This window comes from Takifugu flavidus, chromosome 17, assembly GCF_003711565.1.
Source record: "Takifugu flavidus isolate HTHZ2018 chromosome 17, ASM371156v2, whole genome shotgun sequence".
NCBI lineage: Eukaryota > Metazoa > Chordata > Actinopteri > Tetraodontiformes > Tetraodontidae > Takifugu > Takifugu flavidus.
In genome coordinates this window covers 9,664,228-9,692,002 of record NC_079536.1, presented here as the reverse complement: position 1 = coordinate 9,692,002, position 27,775 = coordinate 9,664,228, and the positions used below count along the sequence as shown (strand labels likewise).

Below are 27,775 nucleotides of genomic sequence, written 5' to 3'. Positions count from 1 at the left end.
AAAAACACTCTTATCGACTGTGGGTTTTACCGGAATATATGGCAACGCAGGCGTCGCTCCTCTATGTGCTACGTTTTCGCAGCCGCTCCGAACTCGGCCATGCGACTGAGTGGGAGATGGACTGAGTGAGGGTGCTCCTACGATCAGTGCTGCCGATAGCGGAGAGCTACCCACAAGCTAAGCTGAAATAATTTTCAGATCGCTGAATCATCAAGAACAACATTGTAACGTTATTAGTCTTTCACATCCCACTCCAAACACACTAACACGGCATTGATGGTAATGTATGCAAGGAAACAACCGAGACTCAGCGATGGGTAAACACCGTTTTTAATGTTACTTATTCAGATTTTCCTCTCCTCGTAGCTACGCTTGACAATCCGCCATTTTTATTGAAACCAAAATAAGTGTCTGGAAACTTGGGCATACGCCTTTTTTAGGCTTTAGTTCCGCTCCAGCTTTGACACATGAAGCATAACAATTACACCGGTTTTCTTTTTATTTGCAGGTGCGACCGAAGAGATTCTCAGCCCTATCAGGTACTTGTTAGCTAGTCGTAGCCTACTAGCCTGCTCGGAGCACATAAGGATTAAAATGGACACTAGCTCAGGCTCCTAGAGTGAACCGCAGGCCTCAGCCACTGCACATAAATACATTGTAAAGTAGACGCTTTATTTCATACATTCGATTTGAGGGAGGTATGCATATCCCAACGTAAATTGCTCGGTAAAGACAACTATATAAATATGCCTAAGCAAAACAGACGGGTTTTAATAGCAGCTCAAAGTAAATGGTAGCCTGTTTGTGTTAGCTTGCTTGGTAGCCATTCCATAAGGCCTGAGCGCAAATTGTCATTTTTAGAATATCAACTTTGTGAGACAGCGAAGTTATTAAAATTGGACAATGTTATAGAAATAACCAGCAAAACATACCTCCTCGGTACAAGTCAGCGTGTACGTAAAAATCCAGCTAATGTAAGAAGTATTTACAATAATAAACCGTGATATTGTTTTCTCCCTTTTAAATGATGGCGTTTATCTCTCCGAACAAAATGATTCAAAGTTATCAACAGATTCTAATTAAATTTTCATTAAATGTCAATGGCCAAGGAGTAGATGATTGACTCCAATTTACTTTGATCATAAAGCAAGCCACTATGTTATGTAACCTTGTATTACGACTGCCTATATATATATATATATATATATATATATACATACACACATACACTATGCTACTGGTGTGAGGGACAATATGGGGTAATTTACCTGGTTGGCAGAGATCTGAGCTATTCAGGTGCTTTTTCAGAGATAAATGTATTACTGCTCGCCTCAAAAACAAACCAGTATTTTCAAAACGATCCCATTTTTTCTCACAATTGAGTACAGTACATAGATGATTGTGAACATGGAGTTTTCAAATCGTAGGTCAGAAGTTTAAGAATGAAGTCGTTAATGTACGATAGAATTAAAGTTACTAACTTGTGTTTTCAGGCTCTCAAATACTCATCCAAGAGCCACCCTGGAGGGGACCACCGACACGAGAAGGTGCGAGAGTCCTCGGATGTTACTCCTCCCTCCAAAATGCTCAAAAGGTCTGACAGCCCTGAAAGCAAACACAGTGACAGCGTGGGGCATGGCAGAACAAAGGCAGTCCACACACATCGGGCGAGGGACAGGGATGGAGGTAAGGGGCAATGAGGATTGGGGATGACATGGATTTCAGATCAAAAGTACTCTGTATATTTGACATAGATGTCTGGTGTTATGTTGAAATCTTGTCAAGTTTCATTTCTCACAATATAGTTGGTTTATGGAAGCAAAAGTGCATAAACTGTGTTTGTGAGCAGGGTTTTTCAGTCTCATACAATTCTGCAAGTCAAGTTCAGGACTGGTGGCTTACAGACAACACAAGCTGTTTGGTTCAGAGTTCCATATAAATCAATCGTCAACTTTCTTTTAAGGCAGATAAAAACCTCATTTGGCTGTGTGCGTTTTTCCTATTTGTAAAACCTAATATCAAGCATAAGTATTGAGTGTGTTTATTGATGTGCTCGTGGGTACAGCGAAATTATTACTTCTAAAATGTTCAACATTAATTGAAAATACATTGGATATGTAATGAGTTATACTGGGATCACAATGAAACATTTTTAGTCTCAAATATGTGATTAAAAATGGGAAGTCTAGTCATCAAATCTTATTTGAAGTGAAATGGCCACGGTTAAATACAGGTGCTGCCAGACATTTTGGATGAAAACCTAGCTTGAAAAAACTATGTTGTAATATTACTCTAATGCTGACCTGTTGCTGTTGAGTTCTGTATGCTTTATATGGAGACAGGAAGTAATGTGTCTTTTAAACATTACATTTTAGAAGACCTCAGTGAAAATATTGTAATACTATGAATTTGGAAATCATTGGTTTTGCAGTATCAACACATCCCATCTGGAAATTTTGTTGCCTTTTGATAAACAGTCAATTTTGTATTTGAGTATAGTCTGTTTTATTGGACCCCTACAGACATGATTGGATATAAAGGTGCTTGGATTTTCTGTTACTAAGAAATAAAATATTACATTTATAAGGAAATGCAAGTAGCATTATCAAATTAGCATACAGAGCAGCTGTCTTTTTTATGAATGTATTCTTTCTGTCTTTTTGGAAGATTGATAGATTTTATTAAAACTGTGACTGTCAGCATTTCCATATTTCACATTGCCTTATTATCATCCCTTCTCTTTGCTTTCAGGGACCAGTTATTCTCCACAGGAAAATTCTCACAACCACAGTTCCCTTCATAGCTCCAACTCACATTCTAACCCCAGCAAGACCTCAGACACAGTAAGTATTCTGAGGTTTGGTTGTATCCATTAGTTTTTGCCGTGTTGACTATATGCAAATCTTTACATTATATCGATTTACAGATGAAGATATGACTACCGAATTGCAGTTCTTCTTTTTTTTATAATGCTGGTCTTCATTTGTCGGAAAAGTTGTTTATCATGATTTTCATCTAGGTGCTAGTAACACAGAAAAGGATGCAAAACCTTGAGTTATTCAGCTTAAAGAGCTGCCAGTGGCTCTGATCAATAATTGATGATTTACATCAAGCTGGAAACGACTTTAAAATGTGATTAAACCTTGCAGAGAGCACAATGGCGGTGCCAAAGTTGTTTTGTGGACCGATGAAACTGAAATGAAATAATTTGGAAGGACCATGCAGCACTACATCTGGCACTGCATATCACGATAAGATTATCCCAACCGTTGAGTATGGTGGAGGAAACATCTTGACTTGGGCCTGCTCAGTTTGGAATCATTGAGGGCATGATGAATTTTCAAGTGTATCAAAAAAAAAAAAAAATATCTTGAAGAGAATGTCTGCAGACGTTGGATGAGGCCAGAGGACAGAGACGCAAAATGCCGGAGTCCACAAAGAACGGCCTCACGACAGCTTTTGGACTGACCAGATCAGAGCCCAAACTACGACCCTGTAAAGATACTATGGAACATTGGAAGAGAGCCATACCAATGAGACCATCAAGGACATGACGGTGAAAGCAGTTCTGCCATGAATACATTGCTAAAATCCTCCTGAAAAATGTACAGGTCTTATCCCTACTTACAGGAAGGTGTTTTCTGCCAATTATTTAAGGGTTCAGACTACTCAGACTAAAGGCAGATCTGTTATTTTCTGAAAAATTCCTGCAGAAAACCAGGAAATATCGAAGGTTCACATACCGTAATTTCCGGACTATAGAGCGCACCTGATTATAAGCCGCATAATCTAATTTTAGAAAGAAAATCAATTTTGTACTTATACAAGCCGCACTGGATTTTAAGCCGCAGGTATCCTACGTAGTAATATGAAAAATTAGATCGAAAACATTCAGTACCGGTATGTTTTTATTATCGTAAAAGACGAGTCACTGACGAGTGACAGACAGGTAAGAAACAACAGCCACTCTTTTCACTTGTATGTTTATACAGAGACCTTAAATCCAATTTTTATCACGTCTGGATTTTTTAACTTTTAATTTAATCCGCTTAGCAACATAAACAAATATATTCTATTGGTAAATGCTTTTTTTATTTTTTATTTTTTTTTCCCCTAACGGTGTCTGTAATGCAGCTACCTTGAAATATACGTTTGTATTAGCTACATACAAATTATGTTGTTTATGCTTTTTTACTCAAACAATGAACAATCTAAAACTCCCTGATGGCCCACCTCTAAAATCTTCTATTTTCATCGCGGTGGCGATTGCTTTTGCCTTCCGTCTGATTTGTACAGCGGAAACACCGCGGCCGTCCGCTCTCTGTGTGTTCACCCAGTCTTCCAGAACATTTTCATGCTCGGGCCACCTGCGATGTTTACGTCTAAAAGCTTTTGTCGCCTTTTTGCTTTGGATCAGTTCTTCAGGCTGGCGTCTCCACCTTCTCGCCATTGATTACCGTAATGTATGCCAAGATTACGAGTGGCAGCTCGAGTTCCTTCTTCAACCGCCAGAGTGATCGCTTTTAACTTAAAAGTCGCATCATAAGCTTTTCTTCTAGTATTTGCCATGTTGATGACGGTTAGTAAAAATGACTGATTAACAATAGTTGTAATAGTGCGCCACGAAAAAAAAACATAAATAAGCCGCACCGTAGAATAAGCCGCAGTGTTTAAAGTGTAGGGAAAAAATAGCGGCTTATAGTCCGGAAATTACGGTACTTGTTCTTGCTGCTGTAGTGTGGCTCTATTACAACAGCTTTAGTTGAATCTTAAAGCGCTCAACCAGTATGGTGTGAATGATGAGTAATTAAAATCTAATCAAAACGTGATTTGTAAAGGCTCCCATGGTAATTTATTTATAAATTGTGCTTAAATCAAGCTGTGCCATCCCTGTGTGAAATGCGCTCCTCAGGTAGTGTTCATTTTTGGACAAAACAGTTTTCCAATGAGACCTTTTCCTTTCCTTTAAAAAAAAAAAAAAAAAATAGAACAATATAATTAAGTATATTACGGTAAGTCTTGCTCAATGGCAGTGATGAAGTTTGAATCTTGAGATGAAAAAATAGTAGGCTAAATCACACTGCCAACCATTTTTATTAATCAATGAGCCTGTCACTACAAGCTCATAGTTTGAGTCCTCTCACTGTATTTACATCCCATATCCTTGAAAACAATGTAGTTTTTGTCTGCTCACTTACCAAAAATGAAAAACCAACAAAAACATTTTTCAAATGTGGGTAAATTTGCCTGGTTGAAAATATCACCACTGTCTGCCCATGCTCTCATTGACTCAGATAATATCCCAACTATGCTCTACTGCGTTCTGTCTCCTCCACAGCCCTGGATAGGAACATATATTTTAAGAAATGTTGTACTGTATTTTATGACTTGTGTAATACACTACAAAGTAATATCGTACAATCGGAAATTCTTTCCCTATCGCTGCCTCATGAAGCTGCAACATGCAATGCACTGGCAGCAACGCAGAGGCAGCGATGTATTTTTGGGGTCAGCAGGGGTACTTGCATGGTTACTATGTAATAAAGCAGGTTGACTCGCATTGCAGAACAGTGCTGTACAGAGGCTTTTAAATGGAAATACCGGTAATTGATTTCATTGAATTCATTGATTTTTTTTTTTTTTTTTTGAATGATTGGAAGCATAATTTATTTTTAACTATATTTTGACCTTTTGCGGGCACTGCAGTTGTCAAGGCAACGCTGATCATCTGGATATGTATGATAGTTAGACTTTTAAAGAAATAATTAGACTTTAAAAAAAATTGAAAATATTGTCTTTCTTTCATCACTCCCTTTTTTAACCAAACATACAAATGTGATGATTACTCTGTGCCTTTCTGGATTAATGATCTCAAGTATTCTTTTTATCAGCATTATGAACCTGGTGACGACTGGACAGAGCACATCAGCTCATCTGGAAAGAAATATTATTACAATTGCCGAACAGAGGTGTCACAGTGGGAGAAGCCAAAAGAATGGCTAGAGAGGTAGCTATAATAATTTAGTCTTTAACCACATAATCCTGCACAGCTTGTTTCACCTTTTTAAATGGCTTCACAGTTTTCCTATTAGTGATTTCTGTATTTCTCAGAGAACATAGACAAAAAGAGGCAACAAAGACGACGGTGGTTAATAGCTTTCCGAAAGACAGGGACTACAGAAGGGAAGCCATGCAAGCAGCCCCTGGGTTTACTCCTGCCAGTAAGTATAAGAGCACATCAGAGGAGTTATAGAGATCTCTGTAGATGTTAGCTCAAGCTTTGCTGTCGGTTCAATGGAGACCATTGAAACAAACATTCAATAATCAATCAAGGACTGGTTACTTACCTGACTTACAGAAGTCTTATAATTAGATGGTTGTGGTGATCAAACTTTTGCCACCCTCATGTTCAATTACAGCCCAAACCTTTGTCTTTAAGTAGCAAACTCAATTAAAATAGTGTCATAAATCCATAATGTACATAAACATAGTATCACTACACCAACATTGACCCATCCCTTAGTTAAATCACTGTTTGGGCTTTAATCTTCCTGCTCATTTTAGGCTACTGCAATAGTATATGTCTAAATATAGTTTAATAATACACATATGCCTCAAAGAAGAGCCATTTATTCACATCTTGACACATATAGTCGGTCAGAGGTGAGGTAATGCATTGTTAAGCTCATTTTTAAGCTAATATATATCTTCATAGTGGCTGAGCAAAATTACAATTATTTTAAATACTTGAGGATTATATTTCCCCTTCATAAAGGATGTGATCTGCAGTTTTTAGAAAATCATTTTTTCTGTCAATTATCTGCATTGGCTTTGCTGTATAGTGCATATCGCAGTCTGATAATGAGCACCAATTTTTTGAGCATCCCAGTTTATTTGTCGTGCCCTAAATCAGCACTTTTGTCTTTGCTAATTGAGAGCGTTGTTGGTAGAAAATGACTGACTGGAGGGATGAATATTGTTGTAAAGAAGTGGAGCACATAAGTTTGCAGCAGGCATTCACATTATATTTTGGGCTGCATTGTTGGGGGCTTTAAAACCGGCACCCACTGCTCTTCTTGTCCACTTGCTGTCCAATTTATAAGTGACCCAACAAAGGCCTGTCTTTGATGGGCCAGGACAATAAAATAGGCTGAAAGGTGCCAAACTGTGACAGCCACTACATTGCACATCTAGCGTTCACAAAACACATCCATCTAGTCCAGGGGTTCATTACGTCGATCGCGATCTACTGGTCGATCGCGGCGTGACATTAAAAAATATCAGCCTATCATTCATCCCATCACTTGATTGACATACAGGGCAGCCAGTTAGATGACAACTGAATTTTGACCTTTAGATCACTGCTCATGCGCAAACAACGGCGCTAAGCTATTCAGCGAATTACCTCTGATTTTAAGCCAATTAGTTAATTATTATGTGTGTTTCGCAATATTGGCTCATTCAGTTATGCAAGGTACATCAACATACACTGTACATATAAAGAATCCTCAATACATTTGAAAATAATTAGATGTTTTGCATTTTTGTGGTGGGTAGATCATTTTGACTTGGTCATTTTGTAAGTAGCTCGCATGCTGAAAAAATGCAGATTTGTATTGAGCAATATGGATTCATGTAGTTATGCGAGGTACACCAACATATATGGATCATATAAAGAATTCTTAATATATTTATGATTAAATGTATGTTTTGCAATTTTATAGTAGGTATATCTTCTTGACTTGGTCATTTGAAAAGTAGCTTGCATGCTGAAAAAGTGTGGGCACCCCTGATCTAGTCCATTTGACACTTTGATCTCTCTCTCTCACACACACACACACACACACACACACACACACACACACACACACACACACACACACACACACAATCACTCACGAAGAGAAATAAAGTTAACTGTTGTTGGCTGACATTACTGTTGCTAAATAGACAATGTACACAAAGGTTTTATTGGCATTGCTTATTTGAAAACAGACCATAATGCATTAGTAGTATTGGTCTTTAACCTCTTATAATGTGGGCTGTCTCTATTGGTCCATATTTCTTCTGACATGTTTACTGAAAGTGAAGTTAGCTGACTACTGTGTATTTTCAATTGGTCTGAGAAGTGGCCACACTAGGATGATGTCCATTAGAGAGGACCCATTAATTATTAAGCAGTAGGAAGCCAAATAGTGCTATTAGTGTCATCCAGCTCTTTTCATAAAGATGAATTGACAATTATGAAAACTAGACAAGATATTTACGGGCATCTTAAATGGTCGTGATTATGTACGGTAATAATGGTGACAGGCATAATCACTGTGTTGTCCTCAAGTTTTTGAAAAACATAAGTGTTAAAACTGTTGTGTGAAATGCTGTTGGAATGTTCTTGTTTCCATAAATCAGTCAGATTGTGTCCTTACTGTTTTGCTTACATCATTTAATTGTTGTAATGCTTTTAAATGTTACAAATGAATGCTAAGTACAGCTGATAGAAAGTTTGGTTTTAAGATACAGGATCTACACCTGGTCATACACTCAAATTACATTCTTATTCTGTGTGGTGTGATTTAACATATATCTTAATGCAAAAAGAATAAATAATTTCAATTATTCACAGGACAGAAGACATTCAGATTCCTTAAAATAATAAATTGACATTCAGTGAGTCAATGCATAAACTATAAAGAGCTTTCTGTGAACATTTTATCTGTTCAGGACATAACATTATACTGTAAATGCAAATAAAAGGTGCCCTCAGCAGGTGTTGAAGCCTCAGGCTGTGCTTTTAATGATCCACATCTGTTTGAAGACTTTGAAACAAGAATATGAGCAATCCATTTGTTCACATGCTGCACTTCAGCTGGCATGCCACTTTAAACGTAGGGATGGTAGGGAAAGCCTAAAATCACCTTTCTTCTCTTATTCCTCTCTGTGTGCCTCGAGCCACACGTCTGTGTATTCTCAGTAGGACAGACTAAGGCTGCACTCACACTTTGCAATTGAACCATGTCCAAGCATGTTTGTGAGGGCATACTGCAGCCAAAATACATTACAGTAATCAATGGCGAGAAGGTGGAGACGCCCGCCTGAAGAACTGATCCCAAGCAAAAACACGACAAAAGCTTTTAGACGTAAACATCGCAGGAGCTTGAAAACGTTCTGGAAGACTGGGTGAACACACAGAGAGCGGACGGCTGCGTGTTTCCGCTGTACAAATCAGACGGAAGGCAAAAGCAATCGCCACCACGATGAAAATAGAAGATTTTAGAGGTGGGCCATCAGGGAGTTTTAGATTAATTGTTTGAGTAAAAAAGCATAAACAACATAATTTGTGTGTAGCTAATACAAACGTATATTTCAAGGTAGCTACATAACAGACACCGTTAGAAAAAAAAAAAAAAGCATTTACCGGTAGAATATATTTGTTTATGTTGCTAAGCGGATTAAATTAAAAATTTAAAAATCCGGACGTGATAAAAATTGGATTTAAGGTCTCTGTATAAACATACAAGTGAAAAGAGTGGCTGTTGTTTCTTACCTGTCTGTTTGTCACTTGTCAGTGACTCGTCTCTTACGGTAATAAAAACATATACCGGTACTGAATGTTTTCGATCTAATTTTTCATATTACTATGTAGGATACCTGCGGCTTAAAATCCGCTGCGGCTTGTATAAGTGTATATATATGTATGTATGTGTATATATACACACACACACACACACACACACACACACCACACACACACACACACACACACACACACAGTGGGACCTCTACTTACAAAATTAATTGGTTCCGGAAGTTGTTTTGTAACCTGAAAATCACGTAAATAGAGGCACGTTTTCCATGTAAATGCCCTAATCTGTTCCAAGCCCCCAAAAATTCGGACATAATTTTTTCTTAATAAATCACAAAAATGCATCAAAACATGTAACAAATACATGTTACAATTAGATTACCGCACAATAAATGTAGGAATTCAGTGCAAGGCTTCTCCAGGAACAAAATGAACTTTATTATTATTTATTATTATTTTCCCATTGAGACGTTTCGTAACCTGAAAATTTTGCATGTAGAGACGTTTGTAAGTAGAGGTCCCACTGTAGTCTTGACCAGATCCATCAGGCCAGTGCAGCAGCATTTTCTTTACAGATGATCACTGTTGATAACTATAGTAAGAGTTCTTAACGTTTTATGTGTCATATCATCAAATATAAATTAAAAACGAGGCTATTTCACTCAGTTTTTTAATGTGTGGAAAAATATGTGTCAGTTAATTGTCTCCTTTCTTTTGCTCTCAGAGTCAGCCCAGGTTGACAAGCCCACTTCTTCTCTTGGCACTCAGTCCCAGTCCTCATCTTCAGGCTCAGGGAGCGTAAACACTGCATCAGGTCCCCCTGGGTCGTCCACCTCCACGTTGCCTGTTTCCCCGGTAATGCAGTCACCTGCAACTCCGCTTCTTCAAGACCCCACTCTTCTACGCCAGCTCCTCCCAGCTCTTCAAACTGCCCTGCAGTTGAACAATGCCAGTGTCGACATGGCAAAAATCAATGAAGGTAAGAAAACAATAAATTATTAAAAACTTTTTTTCCCCCTAAATTTTGGCAAGCTTTTCCCCCCTCTCCTTCCCATCTGTTGTTATATTTAGACTAGGCTCTTATTTCTTTTTATTGGCTGCTTCTCTAAACCTGCATGGAACAACTGAGTAATCAAATGTTGATCTGTCTGATTTTTGGTACTTTTAGATCAATGCCAACACAAAATAAGTTTAAGAAATTTCTGACGTGATATAAATAGCAACATTGTGCTGAAATGGCCTCCTGTATAGTCACAAGTGACATTTTTATTGTTGGTCAATAGAGAAGTCCTGGCTTTTTAGACAGAGCTGCAGTGATGAATCTTCATCATCTGGTCCTGTTAGCGGTAATAAGGATGGGACCTGTTACAGGATTCAGAACGTTGACAATTTAGCATTTCAAAAGCAGCCCAAAGGTTTAGCCCATTACATCTGTTATGTTTCATTGGTCTCGGCCCTCGGATCTAAAGTTTTGCTAGAAATTTTGTTGTAATATTTGGTTCAAATTAGGTATCGACAGTTATAGGTGACTATATATCTTTACTGTACGGCTGCGGTGCTGCTAATGCAGAAGTTCATGGTAACACTTTCACAGCAATCTCTCAACATTGAGATGAAACTCTTTTTATGTTAAATGTGCTAATGTGTAAATGGTAAATCTTGAGCTGACAACTTTTGCATTTAAATGCATTAACAAACACAAAGGATTTATTTTCCTATATTTTTTAAATTCAAATCTTTATTGAAGTATAAAGTATACCTTTATTATGCATTTTTTTGGCTAGTACGACTTAAACTCCAGAGCGACATATAGTCCAGAAAATACGGTAGTGTTGGTTTTGGTCCTGATTAAACCCATACCCTTATATTCCCAGTTAAAACCTCTGTTGACCATTATGTAAAAAAAAATAAAAAACTGTCTTGTTTTAGCCATCTCAGGGCATTATCTAGAGAAAAACCAACCCTTTCACATTTTAACCTAGAGAATGGCACCATCGTATCTATGTTAGATAACTGCAAATCAATTTTGTCCAACAGCTTTCAGGTTTGCTTAGCTGGTTGTTGGTCCACTTATAATTAATTTGAAAATGTCACTAATTAATGTAGTGGTCTGGTTTTGTTGTCTAAGTGAGTTGTTGACCCCATGTGAGGCCCATGGACTTTGGAACAGCCAGTTGAAGGAGGGGAGGCCAGTTAGGTCATTATATTTTTATTGAGATAAACTTTATTTGTCACATGCACAGTCAGACCCAGTACAGTGAAATGTGTTGTTTTAAAAGGCTAATGTTTCTGCTGTCACACCAGTTGTTGTTCAACATTAAGCACACGCCACCTCCTCTTGCTTTTCTAGACACACTCGTTCTGACTGTGTGCTGTGTAAATGTACGAGTGCATCTGCCTCACTGAGACACTCGGTGAGGATGTGACAGTCCCAGATATCTCTCTGGAACTGTTTTCTGGACCTGCAGCTGGTTTCCTAGACTAGATATTAGCCAAAAAGATACTTGCTAGTAAAGATTGGTGTGATCTGCACCTCAGCCTTTCCCTCACAACAGCTCTTTTCCCTTGGAGCCTTGTTTGTGGCCTGCGCCTTTTGTTTTGGGTCCTTGGCACAGAATGTCCCGGGGCCAAGTGGGGTCAGGAGAAAAGAGTGATGAAAGTGTAGAAGGCTCTGTCTGTTGGCTATTACACAGAGCAGGGGAGCTCAGGAGGTCAAATTCATAGTAAGAGCTACTAAATACAAAACAGTTGCTAGAGCAATGTATCATCATTTTACCCTTTGTTTAATGAAACTTAATTTTTCATCATATTGCTATTTATTTGGCAGGCTTTTAAGCAGCTGGAAATCCTGTGTTTCGAAAGGTGCTACATAATTTAAGATTCAGATTTTTGTTTGAGGCCTTGGGGCAGTTGCCCAGACACTCTTAATTGGCTTACATCAGGGGTGGGCGTAATACGGCCCATGGGCCACATCCAGCCCGTTTGCCTTTTTCATCTGGCCCGCCGGAGATTGGTACAGAATTGCTTAAATCAAACTTTTCCTGTAATTCTGCAAAGTGGCGCATTACATACAGCGATCGATTAATTCAATTTTGCCAAGCTACTGTGTTATCACTCTGGTACTGTTCTGAACCCATCTGCAGCCATAAGTGGGCCAAAGAAAAGAAAAGTCGACAGTGAGTGCCAAGTGTTTAATAAAGAATAGATAGCTAAATTCTTCTTCACTGAAGTCCGATCAAAGACTTCTGTCTTATTTGTCAAGAAACCATTGCGGTTTTGATGGAATACAACATCAGCCGTCACTTTTCCACCAAGCATGCTAATTGTGCTATCAGCCAGTTAATGCAAGAAAGGACAGCTACTGCTCAGAGGCTGGCAGCTAGTTTACAGGCTAAGCAAAACACCTTTACCCAACAAACTGTCATCAAAGAATCAAGCAGGAAGGAGAGTTATTTACTGGTATTTAAATTAGCAAAGACCAGTAAGCCTTTCTCCGGATGGGAGTTTCTCAAAGTGCATAGTAGAGACAGCAGCTATTTTGTGTCCTGAGAGCAAGAACAAATTTGGGGGAAAAAAACTTTTCACGCAGGAGAGTGATTCACCGTGTTGAGCTAATTGATGAAGATTTAGCTAGCAAGCTAAGCAAACAAGCGGAGTCATTTACATTCTATTCTTCGGCATTGAACAAAAGTAATGACGTAAAGGACATCACCCAGCTTTTAATTTTTATCAGAGGGATTAATGACAAGTTTGAGAGAACGGAGGAGTTTTTGGCCATGGAATCCCTAAAGGGGACAAGTGGAGACGATTTGTATGACATCGTGTCAGTGGCCACGGAAAGGCATAAGCTACTTTGGAGTACACTCGCCACTGGTACCACAGATGGATTGCCACATCTCACTGGAAAAAAACGTTGAATTGCTCAAAAGAATTCAGGACAGGGTGAAAGAGGATAACCCTGGGCAGGAAGTAATTTTCTTCCACTGCATAATTAACCAGGAAGCAGTATGCAGATCTATATTTGACCACGTAGTGAAACTTTATTTAAACGAGGGGACTTTATCATTGTCATTTTATTAAGTTTCTTGAAGAAACTGACGATGATCACCAGGACTTGCTTTACCACTCCAATGTCCGCTGGTTAAGTTTGGGGAAAGTGTGTCAACGAGAGGGAAGCACAAACAGGAGCTCATTTTTGGAGCTACTTGAGAAAGCTGACGATTTTCCTGAGTGACATAAGTTGGCTTTTGCTGGGGATATACTGTCATACATGAATAAACTGAATGTGAAGCTACAAGGGAAAGACCAGTTTGTGCTCGAAATGTACACACATGTCAGAGCCTTCAAAACCAGGCTCGCCTTATATTCAAAGCAAATGTCAAACAAGTCATTCACTCATTTCCCCACACTGGTGACATTAAAAGAGGCCCCTCAACATGTGCAAAAATCCAGGAAATCACTGGATGACCTGCATGGAGAATTCTGCTGTCGTTTCTTTAATTTTGAAAAAATCACTTAAGCTGGTTTCATTTCCCTTCACCAAAGATCCTGCAAGAGTGCCAGAAGAGTTGCAGTTGGAACTGATTGATCTCCAATGTGACATTATCATAAAGGAGAAGTTCAACTCTGTTAAACTCAATGAGTTTTATGCTTCATTAAGTGCAGCCAAATTTCCAACATCCAGAAGATGGTACAGAGGATCCTGGTGGTGTTTGGCTCTACGTATGTGTGTGCACAGACTTTTAGTGTGAACACCAACAAAGCACCCAGCAGATTCCAGTTGAGTGATGAACACCTCAGATCTGTTCTGAAAGTTGCTACAACAAAACCGACACCGGACTTTGATGTACTAGATAAAAAGGGTTATCAACAACACTGTTCCCACTAAAAGTTAATATAAGTAATACCACTGTAATGCCTTATTTTATGTTTATGTTTGATATGTATCTACCTGATGCTGGCCTGGCCCGAGTGTCAAATTTTTAAAGTCAATGTGGCCCCTGAGTCAAAAAGTTTGTCCACCCCTGGCTTGCATAATATTAATTCACTATTAAAACCTTTGGCATGATTTTCTTGGAATTTTCCAAGTTGTTAAAACTTTTTGATCTTTGGAATTGCCTAAATTGAATTGTAGGAAACAAGTAATTGCTCATTCACACTAAATGTGTGCTAACATCCTCTTTGGAAGGCTTCTCTGCCCAAGTGTCATCAGAATGACTTTATTGTCATAATCACTGTATTGTCAATTAAAGTGCTTTAGCCATAAAATCATATGGGATAAGTGTAGTAAGCAAATAACACAGAAGAATAAAAACGCTCGTTAACAAAATGCATAGACACCAGAATTAGAGGCCCTATATTTCATAGGGAGTATTCAAATGTTTTTGGGCACAGTGTCCAGAGCGATGAAAACTGAGATAACAGCTCTTCTGCAGTCGCTATGTTTTTGCCTTAATGGTCCTCAGCACCTCTCTGAGGGTAACAGTTCAGCCGGGTGGTGACCAGGTTGGCATGGGTCTCTGAGGATGCTCTTGAAGATGGCGTGTGTATTGAGTTTTGGGGTAATGTGAAGGCACTTTTGCACCACACAGTATCAGCTCGACACAGCGCGGCACGGCCACTTTGGTTGGTACATTACTATGCCATCGGCATGTAAAACACAAGGCTGTATGCATCTCTGGTAAATGTTTGATTTGTACTATTGGCTCTTTTATCATCAGTCTTGACAGAAAAGACAGGAGTCTTGATACAATAAATCCTTTAATTCAGTCGGAGGTACCATCTAGACCAGGGGTCGCCGACCCGCAGCCCTTTCATCCTTATGTTGCGGCTCTTCATGGCTTGGGAAAATAAATTATAAGTGTCCAATTGAAGTGTATGTTATTTGTCTCAAAAACGTGTGTCTTGTGTTCTTATTAAGCCAAAGTTTCGGTGATCAGCATTTGCCTTCTTCAGAGATGTTTGACAGCGCTTGACGTGTCAGCAGGCAGATTTGACAGCTGGCATGCGCGGAAAAATCCGTGTGTCATTCATTAACTCGAAGGCATTTTTAACCTTAATACAGTCAAAAACAATAGCTTTCATCAAATGTAACTTACTAATTTTTATAAACAAACAAAACTTTAACGATCACTTGCATATGAACGTAAACGTCCCAGGCGCAGACAGCTGACATCGCCCCCTCCTTCAGCCTCTCAGTGCAGCCTCCACACCAGAGTGAGCGAGACGCAGACCTTTATTTCTGCAGATTCGGGCCGATTTTTTTAAGTTATGAAACTGATCAGCGAACATCTGATTGACCACATGGTTCTGTGGTAGAGAAAGAGTTTTTAGGTTGACGTGAAGAGGGACTAAATAACACTAAGAGACCAAAAATACACTGCGCCATGTTGGAGAATAACGCAGAACCTGGTGTTGTCACATCTTTTGTCACTTTAAGTGAGCCATTATTTAAAGTTATAAGGGGTAAATTTTATTTCTTATGATCCTAAAGGCGGTTCATTTACAGATGAGAGATCGCTGCAGGAGAGAAATCAAGACACAAAGCCATTAAGCATGAATTGAGCCATTGCGTGAAGAGTAGGAGGGAAGAAGAGACTATATCTGTGTTTTATCATCTGTTCTGATGCTCCTTAATTTGTCTGAGAGCAGAGCAGACTGTTCATTGAATACCATTGTCTCATAAAAACAAAACGGGAGTGCGCAAATGCGCATAGATGAGATGGACAGCAGTGAATCATCTGCAATGTCACTTATAAAAAGCTGAGGAACATATCTGTATGAATCTTTAGGAAAGTTCACTTTCAGGTCACGCATCGTTCGCCTGACGAAAAATCACAGAACACAGATAAAACAGTTGTTATCCATTTATCCACTTTTCCATTTGAGCAACAAAAACGAAAATCGGAAAAGGACTCGTTATCCATGTTTTCATTTTTATCTTACAGACAAATATTGAAAAAATAATTCATTTTCTAATTGTTTCAATTTTGGTTTTATTTTGAAAATCGACTGAACGAATGATACACAGGTTGTGGAAAGCCCAGCGACACAATAACTGCACAATATCTGAACAAAGTATTTGTGTTTGTTTGTTTGTTTAATTGTAGTTGTAAATTGTAAGAGTGTTGTGAATTTTCTGAAACATGGATGAACTGCATGGATTTCATAAGAAACACACTATTTTACAAGTGTAAAGATACACACACATACAGTGGGACCTCTACTTACAAACGTCTCTACATGCGAAATTTTCAGGTTACGAAACATCTCAACGGGAAAATATTTACTCTTGTTACGAAAGAAATTTCGGGATATGAAAGACAAAAATACACTACCGCTGCTACTCGCAGCTCGCAGAATTTAGCGAACGCAAACATGCTTGTATCTGCTCTGCCATTGGCTATCGCCTAGCATCTTCCTGTAATCCCATTGGCTCGGAGGGGGATGTCAATATGTACAAGTTTGTGTGTATCCCAGCATCGTCTTCGGGATCTATTGTGGTTGTTTGTATTTTTGTCCATTAGATGGCAGTGTTACCACAAGTGTTAACATTCGTTGCTAACAATGACGGCTAACGTAAGATTAACCTGTAATAAAGTTAATTTTGTTCCTGGAGAAGCCTTGCACTGAATTCCTACATTTATTGTGCGGTAATCTAATTGTTACATGTATTTATTACATGTTTTGATGCATTTTTATGATTTCTAAAAAAAATTATGTTCGAATTTTTTGGGGCTTGAAATTGGATTAGGGCATTTACATGGAAAACGTGTCTCTACTTACGTAATTTTCAGGTTACGAAACAACTTCCGGAACCAATTAATTGTGTAAGTAGAGGTACCACTGTGTGTGTGTGTGTATATATATGTATATATGTGTATATATACTGTATATGCAATGTGTAAAATCCAAAATGTAGCAAGACCAAAAATATGCACAACATAAGTATGCCAACATTAGATAAATTAAGATTAAATGTTGCTGACAGGTTGAATTTACATTTTCTTAAGTAACAAATCAATTTCAAAATACAAGCAGAGGTTGGATTTGGCACTGGTGGATAGCTAGCCAGCTCATTTTCTGCATACAGAAAAACTTTCTAAACTTTCTAATTATACTTGTTTGTTCAAAGTGAGCTGGCCATGAATTGATGAAGTATAAATACTGAAAATCACACTGACCCTCTGTCTAGTTTCTCATAACTCTGTGACCCAGGCGAGGTAACTCTCCCTCCCGTTGCTCGCTGGTCAGGGCCTTAAGTAGCATCCATTTAATTAAACCACTTCCAGTCCTTTTTATGAAAAACTTCAGTCCTTTCTGTTTATTCCATTTTGTTCCTTGATTGTCCAGAAATGATCTTTGCCGTTTTTAGCTTTTCTTTATATTGTGTTTATGTCTGCTGGTTCCTCTCAGTGGCCAGGTAAAGCTCATTTCTGGTTTCACCATGTCGCTTCATCATCTCTCTTCTGCCACACAGCTCAATTATATTTATTTTTTATTTTTGTTGTACCATGTTATCAACTTACTTGTAGCCAGTAGTGTTCATTTTGTGAGATAAAATATATCGTTGCTGTTGCAGGATTTGAAAATGGCAGCTAGGAGTTTTTGAAATCCATGGCGTTCCTGACTGCTCAGTGACATCAATACCCTGGCCAATCAGAGCATTAAGAGACCTATATTGACACAATAGTACCTACTCAGCACACTTGGAACCCCAGGCGAGTGTGTACTAAAAAAAGTACATATTTGGCCCTAGTGGAAAAACCTCCGACCCGTATCGTGTTGAGTATTTAGTACTGGAAAAGCAGTCTTAAATACCCTCTGCATTGACTTCCTCTCTGCTGCTGTGCAGATGGCAGGAAATGCAGCTAAATGCAGTAGCTCAGCACCGTATCCACTGTGCAGTGGTAAAAAGGACACAATTTCTGTCATGTTCTCCCTGAATATCCTCAGGAATTACTGTCGCTACAGCAAAAATCTGCCGCCTTCTGCAGTGCTGATGTGTTGGTTGTTAAGTCCTCCTTGATGTGCTCACGTACCTGAAGTGTGAGATGCTCTCCAATCTGTTCCCTTATGATTTAGCCTAGGACTCCTGCCATGCTCCACCAGTTGATGGTTTTGACATTTTGCTTCAGTGGTTGACATTGCAATGCAATTCATAGTTCCTTGGTCACCATTTTGGCTAATTTGGCAAACAACAAAAATTCTCATCTGCACCAAATAACTGAAATAATGTCTAAATAGAAAAATGTACAAAAAACGGTCAGATTATGTCATTAGAATGTCACTTTTTGTCCATTAAATGTCAAACATGTTGGTGACTACTCAAATCTGTCTGATTTGGAAAAGTAGTTCAAAATAAATACAAATATGAAACTGAAATGTTAGTAACTTCTCTGGCACTAAATCCATCTGGGATGGGGAATTTATGTGAATGTAGGACATATTACATTCAACTGATGATGAATTTAGAAATCTTTTCTTGTAGCAAGAGTGATTACACACTGTTTTTTCTTCTAGTTCTCACAGCTGCTGTCACACAAGCTTCATTACAGTCGATGCTTCACAAACTCCTCACTGCCGGACCATCAGCTTTTAATCTCACCTCTATCCTTTCTCAAGCTGCTCAGCTTTCCAACCAAGGTGGGTTCTTGACGATTGGATATGCTTTGATGTATTTTCTCATGATATTGATTGTTCAATCTCAAATTGTATTTTATAATATTCCCTCTAACAGCCCAACAATCCAACCAGTCACCCATGTCATTAACGTCAGATGCCTCATCGCCCAGGTCATATGTTTCCCCCCGGATCAGCACACCACAGACCAATGCTGGTCCCCTGAAACCTGTCCTCAGCACACAGTCTGTCATCTCGCAGTCAAAAGTAAGGCTCTGTTTAAAATGTATCTAGTTGAATAGAAAGTGCCGCAGCTGCTTTTTTAGGTGATTCTGTTCATATTGAAATTATACCACGGATGGCCACATATAAATTTGGCACTATAGAGCACACCTGTCTTGAAGCTGCACTACCCAAATTTCATAAATAGACATATAAGCCACATGAGATCGTTATGGTACACAGAAAGATTTTTTTAAATGTGTACCGTATTTTCTGGACTATGTGTCGCTCCGGAGTTTAAGTCGCACCAGCCAAAAAATGCATAATAAAGAAGAAAAATAGATATATAAATTGCACTGGACCAATGTTCCCTATAAGCTGTGCGCTTGCGCAATCGCGCACTACTTGCACATACTCGGCGCATAAGAAAATCTGTGCAGCGCACAAAATAAAATTCAACAGAAAAGTATTAATATCTAATTTTAGAACTGATATAATCTAGTTAATTCGACCAGTAATATTGTTTTCTGTACCATTTCGCAACGTAACTCAATGAGCGACAGGTGTCCAATAATCCGATACAGTTCACTTACACTACGCAGCCAATCAGCATTGACAGTGTTTGCGTATGTGCCCTGCCTTTACTCGCCGTGCACGTTAGCTAGCTAACAGCAGTGCAGTGGAGTTAAGAGACGCAAATGCTAATCCCTTATCATGGCGAAACGAACGGGCAGAGACACATCCACTCATCAAGCCAAAGTAAAAAAGAAATGCGGTTCTTTTAAGATGGAATGGCTGTCGGAGTATGTGCAAATAGAAGAACAAGCGGTGAAACTGAGTGAGCCAAAGCAGGACTCTTCCTATGGTTAAAGCAGGACTCTCACATATAACATAGTACACATCTCATGAACAAGATTTTTGTCTTTTTCATTTTATGTGCTGCTGTCATTTGATTCTTTTAATAAGCCATGTAACTTGCTATGATCCAAGGTTTTGAACAAGCGTGATACTGGTGTGTGGCCACAGCGTACCCATCTGATGTTGCTCACAGTGGTCGTCAGTGTGCTCAGGGAGCTTGTGTGTCTGCTCAGACACATGAAAAATTAGAGGGAACATTGCACTGGACTATAAGTCGCATTTTGGGGGAAGATTTATTTGATAAAATCCGAGACCAGGAATATACATTTCATCTTGAAAGGCAATTTAAAATAATAATGGATTAGCAATAGGGTTACGGTATGCTAACGTAACACATTCAGCTACATAACCCACAACGAACTGAGTACGTGTCTGCTTTGTTAACGTAACATATTAAGTTATTCAGATAACTATAGCATAAAGAACATCCGAGCAAGTTTACCAAACAAGTCTAATTCCAGACGAAGCACCGCTTCTTCTTCTGTGTCGCTAAAGGACCTCATTCCTCAGGTACACACGCCTAAAGCGCCCTCTTGTGGTTGTCAGAGTGAAAATAACGAACATGTGAAATTCTGTAATAATGTATTTATTTCACATATAAGTCGCTCTGGAGTTCAAGTTGCACCCCCTTACAAACTATGAAAAAAAGTGCGACTTATAGTCCGGAAAATACGGTAATTACTAAACACGGCAGTAACACAGCTGTAATAGAGCAGTAAAATGAGCTAAGCATACCGGCTTTTTACTGAACAGTGCTGTACCAGGACGTTTAAAAAAACAAACAAAAAAAACAAACCTATCAGCTGTTTATCATTAGCCTTTAATTTAAAAGCGGTACCATAAGCATTTCTATGTGTGTTATCCATGACGAAAGTGTGTACATGAAGCCCAAAAAGACTGTTCAAAACGAATAAACGAGCATCTTCCTTGGTCCTTTACAGTAGCTCTTCAACCTCTGTCTTGCTCTTGCGCTGCTCGAGCGTCCTCTGGCGGTCGCTCGGCCGTAAACATCCATTCAAATTGAGGAAGCCCCAAAAATCCATAAATAAGCCGCATCGCACTATAAGCTGCAAGTTCAAAGCGTGAGCAAAAAGCAGCGGCTTATAGTACAGAATTTATGCTTGCTTACAGGAGATCTTTCCTTACCTGCTGTCTCTTTTAAACCTTCCTGCTTCCCATGTGACAAAGCTGACACAATTTTTACAACCCATATAATGCATGCTTTGAGGGAAATGGACTTAGAACCTTTCTTTCTGGGTATCTTTAGGTGAGCACACAATCGGTGAAGCAGGCCTCTCAATCCCAGTCCATGTCGCAGCAGCCCCCCTCCACTGAAAAACAGCATGTTCAGGATGCTACCACAGCCTCACCACGGACGCTGCAGCGCCAAGGGTATGTACAAGGACGTTATATATAAAGGATTCTAAGAAATTCAATCCACTTAGCTAAATATGGCTTTTAGTGGAAGCTTGATTTTTGTATTTTTGAGTGTGTGTGAGTTTCTCCTGGTTCATAAAAAACTGAAAACTGCAAATTTGTTTGTTTTTGCGAGCAACCCAGTTCTGAAGTCAGCTAGTTGATATGATTTTTTTTTTTTTTAAACCACCAGCATAAACAATCTGTGATTCTGTTCATCACTTTTCTGTGGTGCAAGCACAAAGAGACTGGGTGAACTTCTGTGGTTTAATTTTCTATAAAGAAATATTTTTTGGAATGAGACATGAAAAAATGTGATCTTTTTTAGTCCATATTTTAGTGTTGGATTCCATTAATTTCATTTTCATTAATTTATTTAAAAATGCGCTAATGGAGCCAGACATGACCTTTTTGTGACATTCCTGTTGAATACAGAAATCCTTCTCATGCATAACCCCGTTTCTGATCACAAGTTCTGCGACGAGTTCACTGTTGGGCCAGTTTCGCCGCGGTGTTATACCTCCCACTTCTGGTCAACAGTGGCATAACTATTCAATGCCGCACGGCTGAAGTGTGTGTGTGTGTGTGTGTGTGTGTGTGTGTGTGTGTGTGTGTGTGTGGGGCAGAGTGGGATTTCTTATTCAATATTTTGTCTTTTGACAGACGCTTTGTTGCATCATGTGCTTCTGATAAGCTAACATCTTGATCAGACAGCACGTTGCTTCATCGTCCCTGGCTCGCCATAGAAGCTCTCCAAAAACTTTTAAGGGAACTTTCAGACCTGCCTTTGTTTTGATATGTATTTTATGTTCTGTGACGTATCATCTATGAATCAAGATTGTAATTCTGTCTTTATATAAAGCATCTCAACTAAGCCCACTCTCTGCTCTCTCTCTTGCCTCGAGTCCCATATAAGACACCTTCTGTGTGTCGTGTGTGTCTCTGCCTCCTTGCACGTCCTTGGTAAAATCTGACAACTGGTTCACTCACAGGGGAACTGTGGGACACCAGAAGCTGTCTGTCACCACCATTACCCCCCTTGACTGAATCTTCTTAGAGTGACGCTACTGGGCAGAGCGCATTCCTGTGCTGGCACCCCTCCAGTTTTCTCTCTCTCTCCAGTGGGTTTTTTCAGAATTTTTTTGTTTCTTTGTTGACCATCATGGTGAAATATTTTGCTCAGTGGTTATCACATTTAAGGATTAATGACTCAGGTCTCAGATCCTGATTCCCTCTTTGCCCCCAGCATCCAAAGTGCAATTGAATGTCACACCAGACCATGTTCAAGTAGCCTTTCTGATTGTCTGGTTTCAGCACTGCAGAACATTTTATGATGATGCACTGGTCTTCAGGTGAGATCAGGGTGGTGCGTTGGGTTTTTCCTTCCTTGCAGCTCTTATCTCTTTGACCACTCCTTTTGAAAGCATTTCTAGTTAGTATGAACTCTGGGGTCTGCATTGAATTTTATGAATTGTGACAGTTGTCACAATTTTAGGTGTCTCCTGCAAATGCAGCACTAATGTTATGCCTGCTTTGGTATCTTTGAGACCCCATACACAAGTCATGCCTTCAGTACATTCTCCCCAACCACTGCACTGAAGGCTCAAGTGTTGTGGGCTTGCAAACGGTTAGCCACCATCACCCTATACTGTATGTCCAATGAAGACGTGAGCACTATCTTCCAGGCAATGTTCCCTGAGTGTGCAAAAACATTTAGTTGTGGTAGTGACCTCTTATCTTGCTCCATTTGCACTTTATCTGTACATAAATAGGATCTTTAAGGGATCAACAGTCAAAATTGTGCAAGACAAGAATATTGGGGTTCTTTATTGTTTTTTGGACTCTCATTCCCTTATTATTCTTTTACTGTCCATTTTTGACTGTTTTTCTTGTAATGTCCACATTTAGTTACATACTGTTTGTATGTTATTTTTTGCAGTATTTATGTATGGTATTGAGGGCAGTTGGTAAATATGGACTATTTCCACTGTTGCTCAAATACACATTTGCTTGTTTAAATTAAAAGGCTTAGTCTGGTTGATTCGATTTTTCCCACGGTAATGGTCTTCATTTTTATTTTTAGCTGTCTTAAAAGTCATATTTGTATTTCAAATATTTGCAGATACCCTGAAAGAAAACTAATAAATGTAAGTTTATGGTTTTACCTTTACTTGTACCTGCATCCATCCTCCTTCTATGGAGGAATGCAGCGACAAGAACTTGGGCACAATCTGCCTGTGAGGCAGAGTACTGTCTGGTGCCAACAAATGACAAACCTCGGCCCAGATTGTGAAGGCTTGCCCAGTCTGAGGTGAGGCACTGCAGGTCGCTACCTCTTTTTGGATGCCTTCCATTCATTTCAGCGATTTTGACCAGCAAAATAATGAGACGTATTGAAACTGCATGTTCCTGCTTTATTTGCAGTGTCAACAATGTTTGCTCACTGAATGCAAAAACAAAATCTGTGTTGTCAGATTTCTAATTAACTCTAATACAGTGGTGGAACACCCCCAACCTGTATTAATGTATTTTTGCTTAATGAATTTTGATTCCAAGTTAACAGCATTCTTAATCAGCAAATTCTACCCATAAATTCTTGTTTTCAGAGGGCTGTTGATTTTCTTCTAGTAGATTTCATGATGTTCACGTGAATAAACTGTGTTTATCGCAGCAGTCAGAGGAGTCCTTCCCCTGGCCCCAATCACGTCTCCTCCAGTATCAACAGTGCTCCCAGTTCAGCCTCTGCTCCCTCCACTACCTCTGCAGCACGGACCTCCTGCTCTCTCACCCCTTCCCTCTCTTCTCACTTCAATGAGAATCTCATCAGACACGTGCAGGGTTGGCCTGCAGAACACGTAGAAAAACAGGTTAGACCCACCACCTTTGTCCTATTTTGTGTCTTTTTTTCATGATTCTGGTATCATCTAATGTCTGCAATGTACAAATTACACAGGCATCTAGACTACGTGAAGAGGCTCACACTATGGGGAGCATCTGTTTGTCTGAGAACTGCACCGAGCTCAAAAATCTGCGATCTTTGGTCAGAGTCTGTGAAATCCAAGTAACGCTGCGTGAGCAGAGGTGAGCCCATGCAAACGTGCACATCTGAGCATGTACTGAAATAAGCATTGCTTTTGTCTCCTCTACAGGATACTGTTTCTGAGACAGCAAATAAAAGAACTTGAAAAGTTGAAGAATCAGAATTCTTTCATGGTCTGAGAACTAATGGTTGAAAGCTGAAGCGTTTCGGGGGGGGCCTTGCACATAGTTGGAAGCAGTTAAGTTCCTCTGGAGTCGGGCGGCACCACACAGGAGCTGTATTCAGCCTGGATCTGGACATTTGGGCTGGGAGAACAGTGAGGGCAAAAATGAAGAGCTGTTAAAGTGAGAGGAGGAGGAGGAACGTGGGCCGATTTTACAAGAATTGCTTTTGTAAAATGCCACAACGGGGAAAATCTGTAGATTTCTTGTAGATGTTATTATCTATGTTGTAAATATGTTTTGTAGATTGAAGCCATGGAAAGCCATGCCTATCAAAGCTTTGGACATCTAAACTAATCAACATAAGTGGCTAAGTTTATTAGCTATCCTTTTCACGTTAACATGTCTGCAGACTTAAAACTTCATTCTGTCTCTCCACGGGTCATTGAACCAGTCAGTGTTTGGAATCTGTCTGTAAACTGAGGAGGATGTTTAAAGCCACTTACTCTCAATTACATCATGAAACATACTGACATAGTTCCTGTTTGTAAAAATGTTAATCTGACTATAGATTATTTTCCCGTACATTCTGCGGGTAAGGTTAAAGCTAAACTTCGGCGTAGTAAACATCCTCTCTGCGGGTCTGTCAGTGCTGGTTCTGGTTCAGTGATCTGTTTGCAGCTTCTTGTGGCCCTGCATGCCCCAGTCAGAGAAAATAAAACAGTGCCTGGTGGTGTGGTGGAGTGAGTGATTGAAGAAACATGATGGTGTGCTGCTTTGGACCATTCCCACTCCCCATGACTTCAGCCCTGCCCTGCTACAAACACACTTATTTTAATTTCTTTGTGTTTCAACAGTTTGGTTCCTCTTTGACCCTCTTGGTTCATTCCTTTGTACAGTCACTAACAGATGAGTTTTATAAAGAGGATGCATAATAATACAAATGGCTTAATTTATAAGAGTTGTAGTGATGATTATCGGTGATATATCCATACAGTTGGACACCACAGTCAGTGATGTATGCAGCTGCAGTTTAGATGTGGATTTAGTTGTGTCAGAGCAGGGCAGCGAGAGGTCCCAAGGTCAAATGTGAAATGTATGAATTGTAATAAATGTGTTGAAGTAAAGTGAGCACTGGTTATTTTATTGGAGCATTAATAAGGGTAATTTATGGAGTGCCTTGCTGGAAGCATTGGTGTTGCTTATTTAGATGCAGAGCCCAGGTTTATTTTAACGGCCGACAAAATATTTTCATGCATGTTCTTTTTTAGCAGGGTCCAAAGCTGCAAAGTCTTTTTCTTTTCCCTCCATTCTCTCCTTTTCCCTCCATAGTCTACACATAAACTGTACCACATTCAGTACAGGTGAACACATTGTTGCTTTGTATATTGGTATACTGACCATTGAAATAAAATGTCTCTCCAGGATCAGATTCTTGAATTTAACTTGTTTGACTCATTTAAGTTTATGGAGACAAAGGTTTTAATTAACATAAGCAAAGAGACAAACACTTCATTCCCATAATTCAATTCTGCTCTCAGGCCTCAACCATTTGGCCTGCGTGCTAAAAAAAAAAAGACAGCTAAACTGTTCAGAATTCAGGGTCGCCAAATAGATTTAAACTAAAGCTGAATATCCACAGTAGCAGAAAATACTTGGAAGTAGAGATGCCGATGCTGGAAAATTTAATGGCTAAGCTTTGCCTCCCTTTGCTGGCCGTTGTGCTGTAGCGTACAAAAAGCTGCTGCGCTCACTCATGCGGTTACCCCCCTTTTCTGCACTATGAAATTAAATCATGACATTGCAAAATTATTGAGGAATAGCAGATGGAATATTTGAAAAGGATGGACTCATGAGGTTATTGCAAACATCTGCATAGTTTAGATTTATACAGAACTGTGTTCACATCTGCAATAATACACTGTCAATTACATTTGTTAAATTTTAAAGAAAAAAACTTTACTACATAACAGATATGGAAATATTTGAGATTAAGGGGGGAAATGACGGCACAGTAGACAGTGGTTTCTTTACTTTGACATTTTAAGCCTTCCGCACTTATAACCTGCATAAGCGAGATGTTTCGGTAAGATGATTGTGATTAACAGCTTTAGTTGAATGTTTCAATAAACTCCTATTCTGAAGGGTATGTGTAATTACATGCTTCTACTGCAATTTTTTGTTTTGAAATCTAACAACATTGTTCTTGTAACGGTACTCAGTACTTGCCCCAAAAGCGTGTAGTTCACAGTTTGACCACTGGCTGGTGATAAAATGCTTCCAGTCCGATCATTTGTGTACTGTATGTTTACTATACATCGCCTCTATCAAGACCACACTGGGTAGAATCTATGCTGTTGTGGAGCAAATCCTAATTTGGATTACCGGTCCATTTTAAACATCTGTCTGTAAGAATTATAACTGCTGTATAGTCTATGACATCAAAACGGGCTGGGTTCCCCTCACTAAATTTACACAAATTCTCAAAACTCAGAGGACAAAATTTAAGAAAACAGACTTATGACATAAGAGGCTTTGTCAAAGTACAACTGTTGCCAGCATTACAATGAAACTACAGAAGAATGTTTATATGTACAGAGTTTTTATTAAATGGTCTAACTAAACAATCAGACTTTAAAGTTTGTAATGCTGATCCTGCAAATGTAGATCAGTGTGAAGCTCAAAGATCTACACCCTTTTCTGTGTTCTATATGTGTAGAAGACTGCATAAAACCAAAGCATAATGCCAGTTTCCTGTGTGCAGATGAAGCCGGGGTCTGAATGCCGGGACATAAACATGATCTGTGACATCAA

The 27,775-nt window shown here is 39.2% G+C and overlaps 1 protein-coding gene and 1 long non-coding RNA gene across 3 annotated transcripts; both read left to right on the top strand.

Annotated features, from left to right (window-relative positions):
- Nucleotides 1-59: 59 nt before the first annotated feature.
- waca (WW domain containing adaptor with coiled-coil a) lies at nt 60-26,393 on the top strand. Of its 2 annotated transcripts, XM_057012964.1 has the most exons (13): nt 60-317; nt 509-539; nt 1,494-1,686; nt 2,752-2,843; nt 5,892-6,007; nt 6,112-6,221; nt 10,308-10,562; nt 19,106-19,228; nt 19,323-19,471; nt 21,612-21,736; nt 24,432-24,627; nt 24,714-24,841; nt 24,910-26,393. In XM_057012964.1, the coding sequence occupies exons 1-13, from the start codon at nt 277-279 to the stop codon at nt 24,977-24,979; spliced, it is 1,629 nt and encodes a 542-aa protein (XP_056868944.1). In that variant the 5' UTR covers nt 60-276; the 3' UTR covers nt 24,980-26,393. The 2 variants fall into 2 exon arrangements, with proteins under 2 accessions (XP_056868944.1, XP_056868945.1); XM_057012965.1 differs by lacking the exons at nt 24,432-24,627; nt 24,714-24,841; nt 24,910-26,393 and adding an exon at nt 22,424-22,634.
- Nucleotides 6,228-9,904, top strand: LOC130513832 (uncharacterized). The gene is made up of 2 exons (XR_008946840.1): nt 6,228-7,120; nt 7,588-9,904. It is a non-coding gene; the product is annotated as an uncharacterized LOC130513832 (long non-coding RNA).
- Nucleotides 26,394-27,775: the final 1,382 nt, after the last annotated feature.

What these genes read in the sequence shown, in the direction of transcription:
- waca (XM_057012964.1), top strand. Translation starts at nt 277, where the DNA reads ATGGTAATGTATGCAAGGAAACAACCGAGACTCAGCGATGG. An exon ending in CAACCGAGACTCAGCGATGG is followed by an intron (nt 318 to 508) that starts GTAAACACCGTT and finishes TTTTATTTGCAG; the next exon opens with GTGCGACCGAAGAGATTCTC. An exon ending in CCAAAAGAATGGCTAGAGAG is followed by an intron (nt 6,008 to 6,111) that starts GTAGCTATAATA and finishes TGTATTTCTCAG; the next exon opens with AGAACATAGACAAAAAGAGG.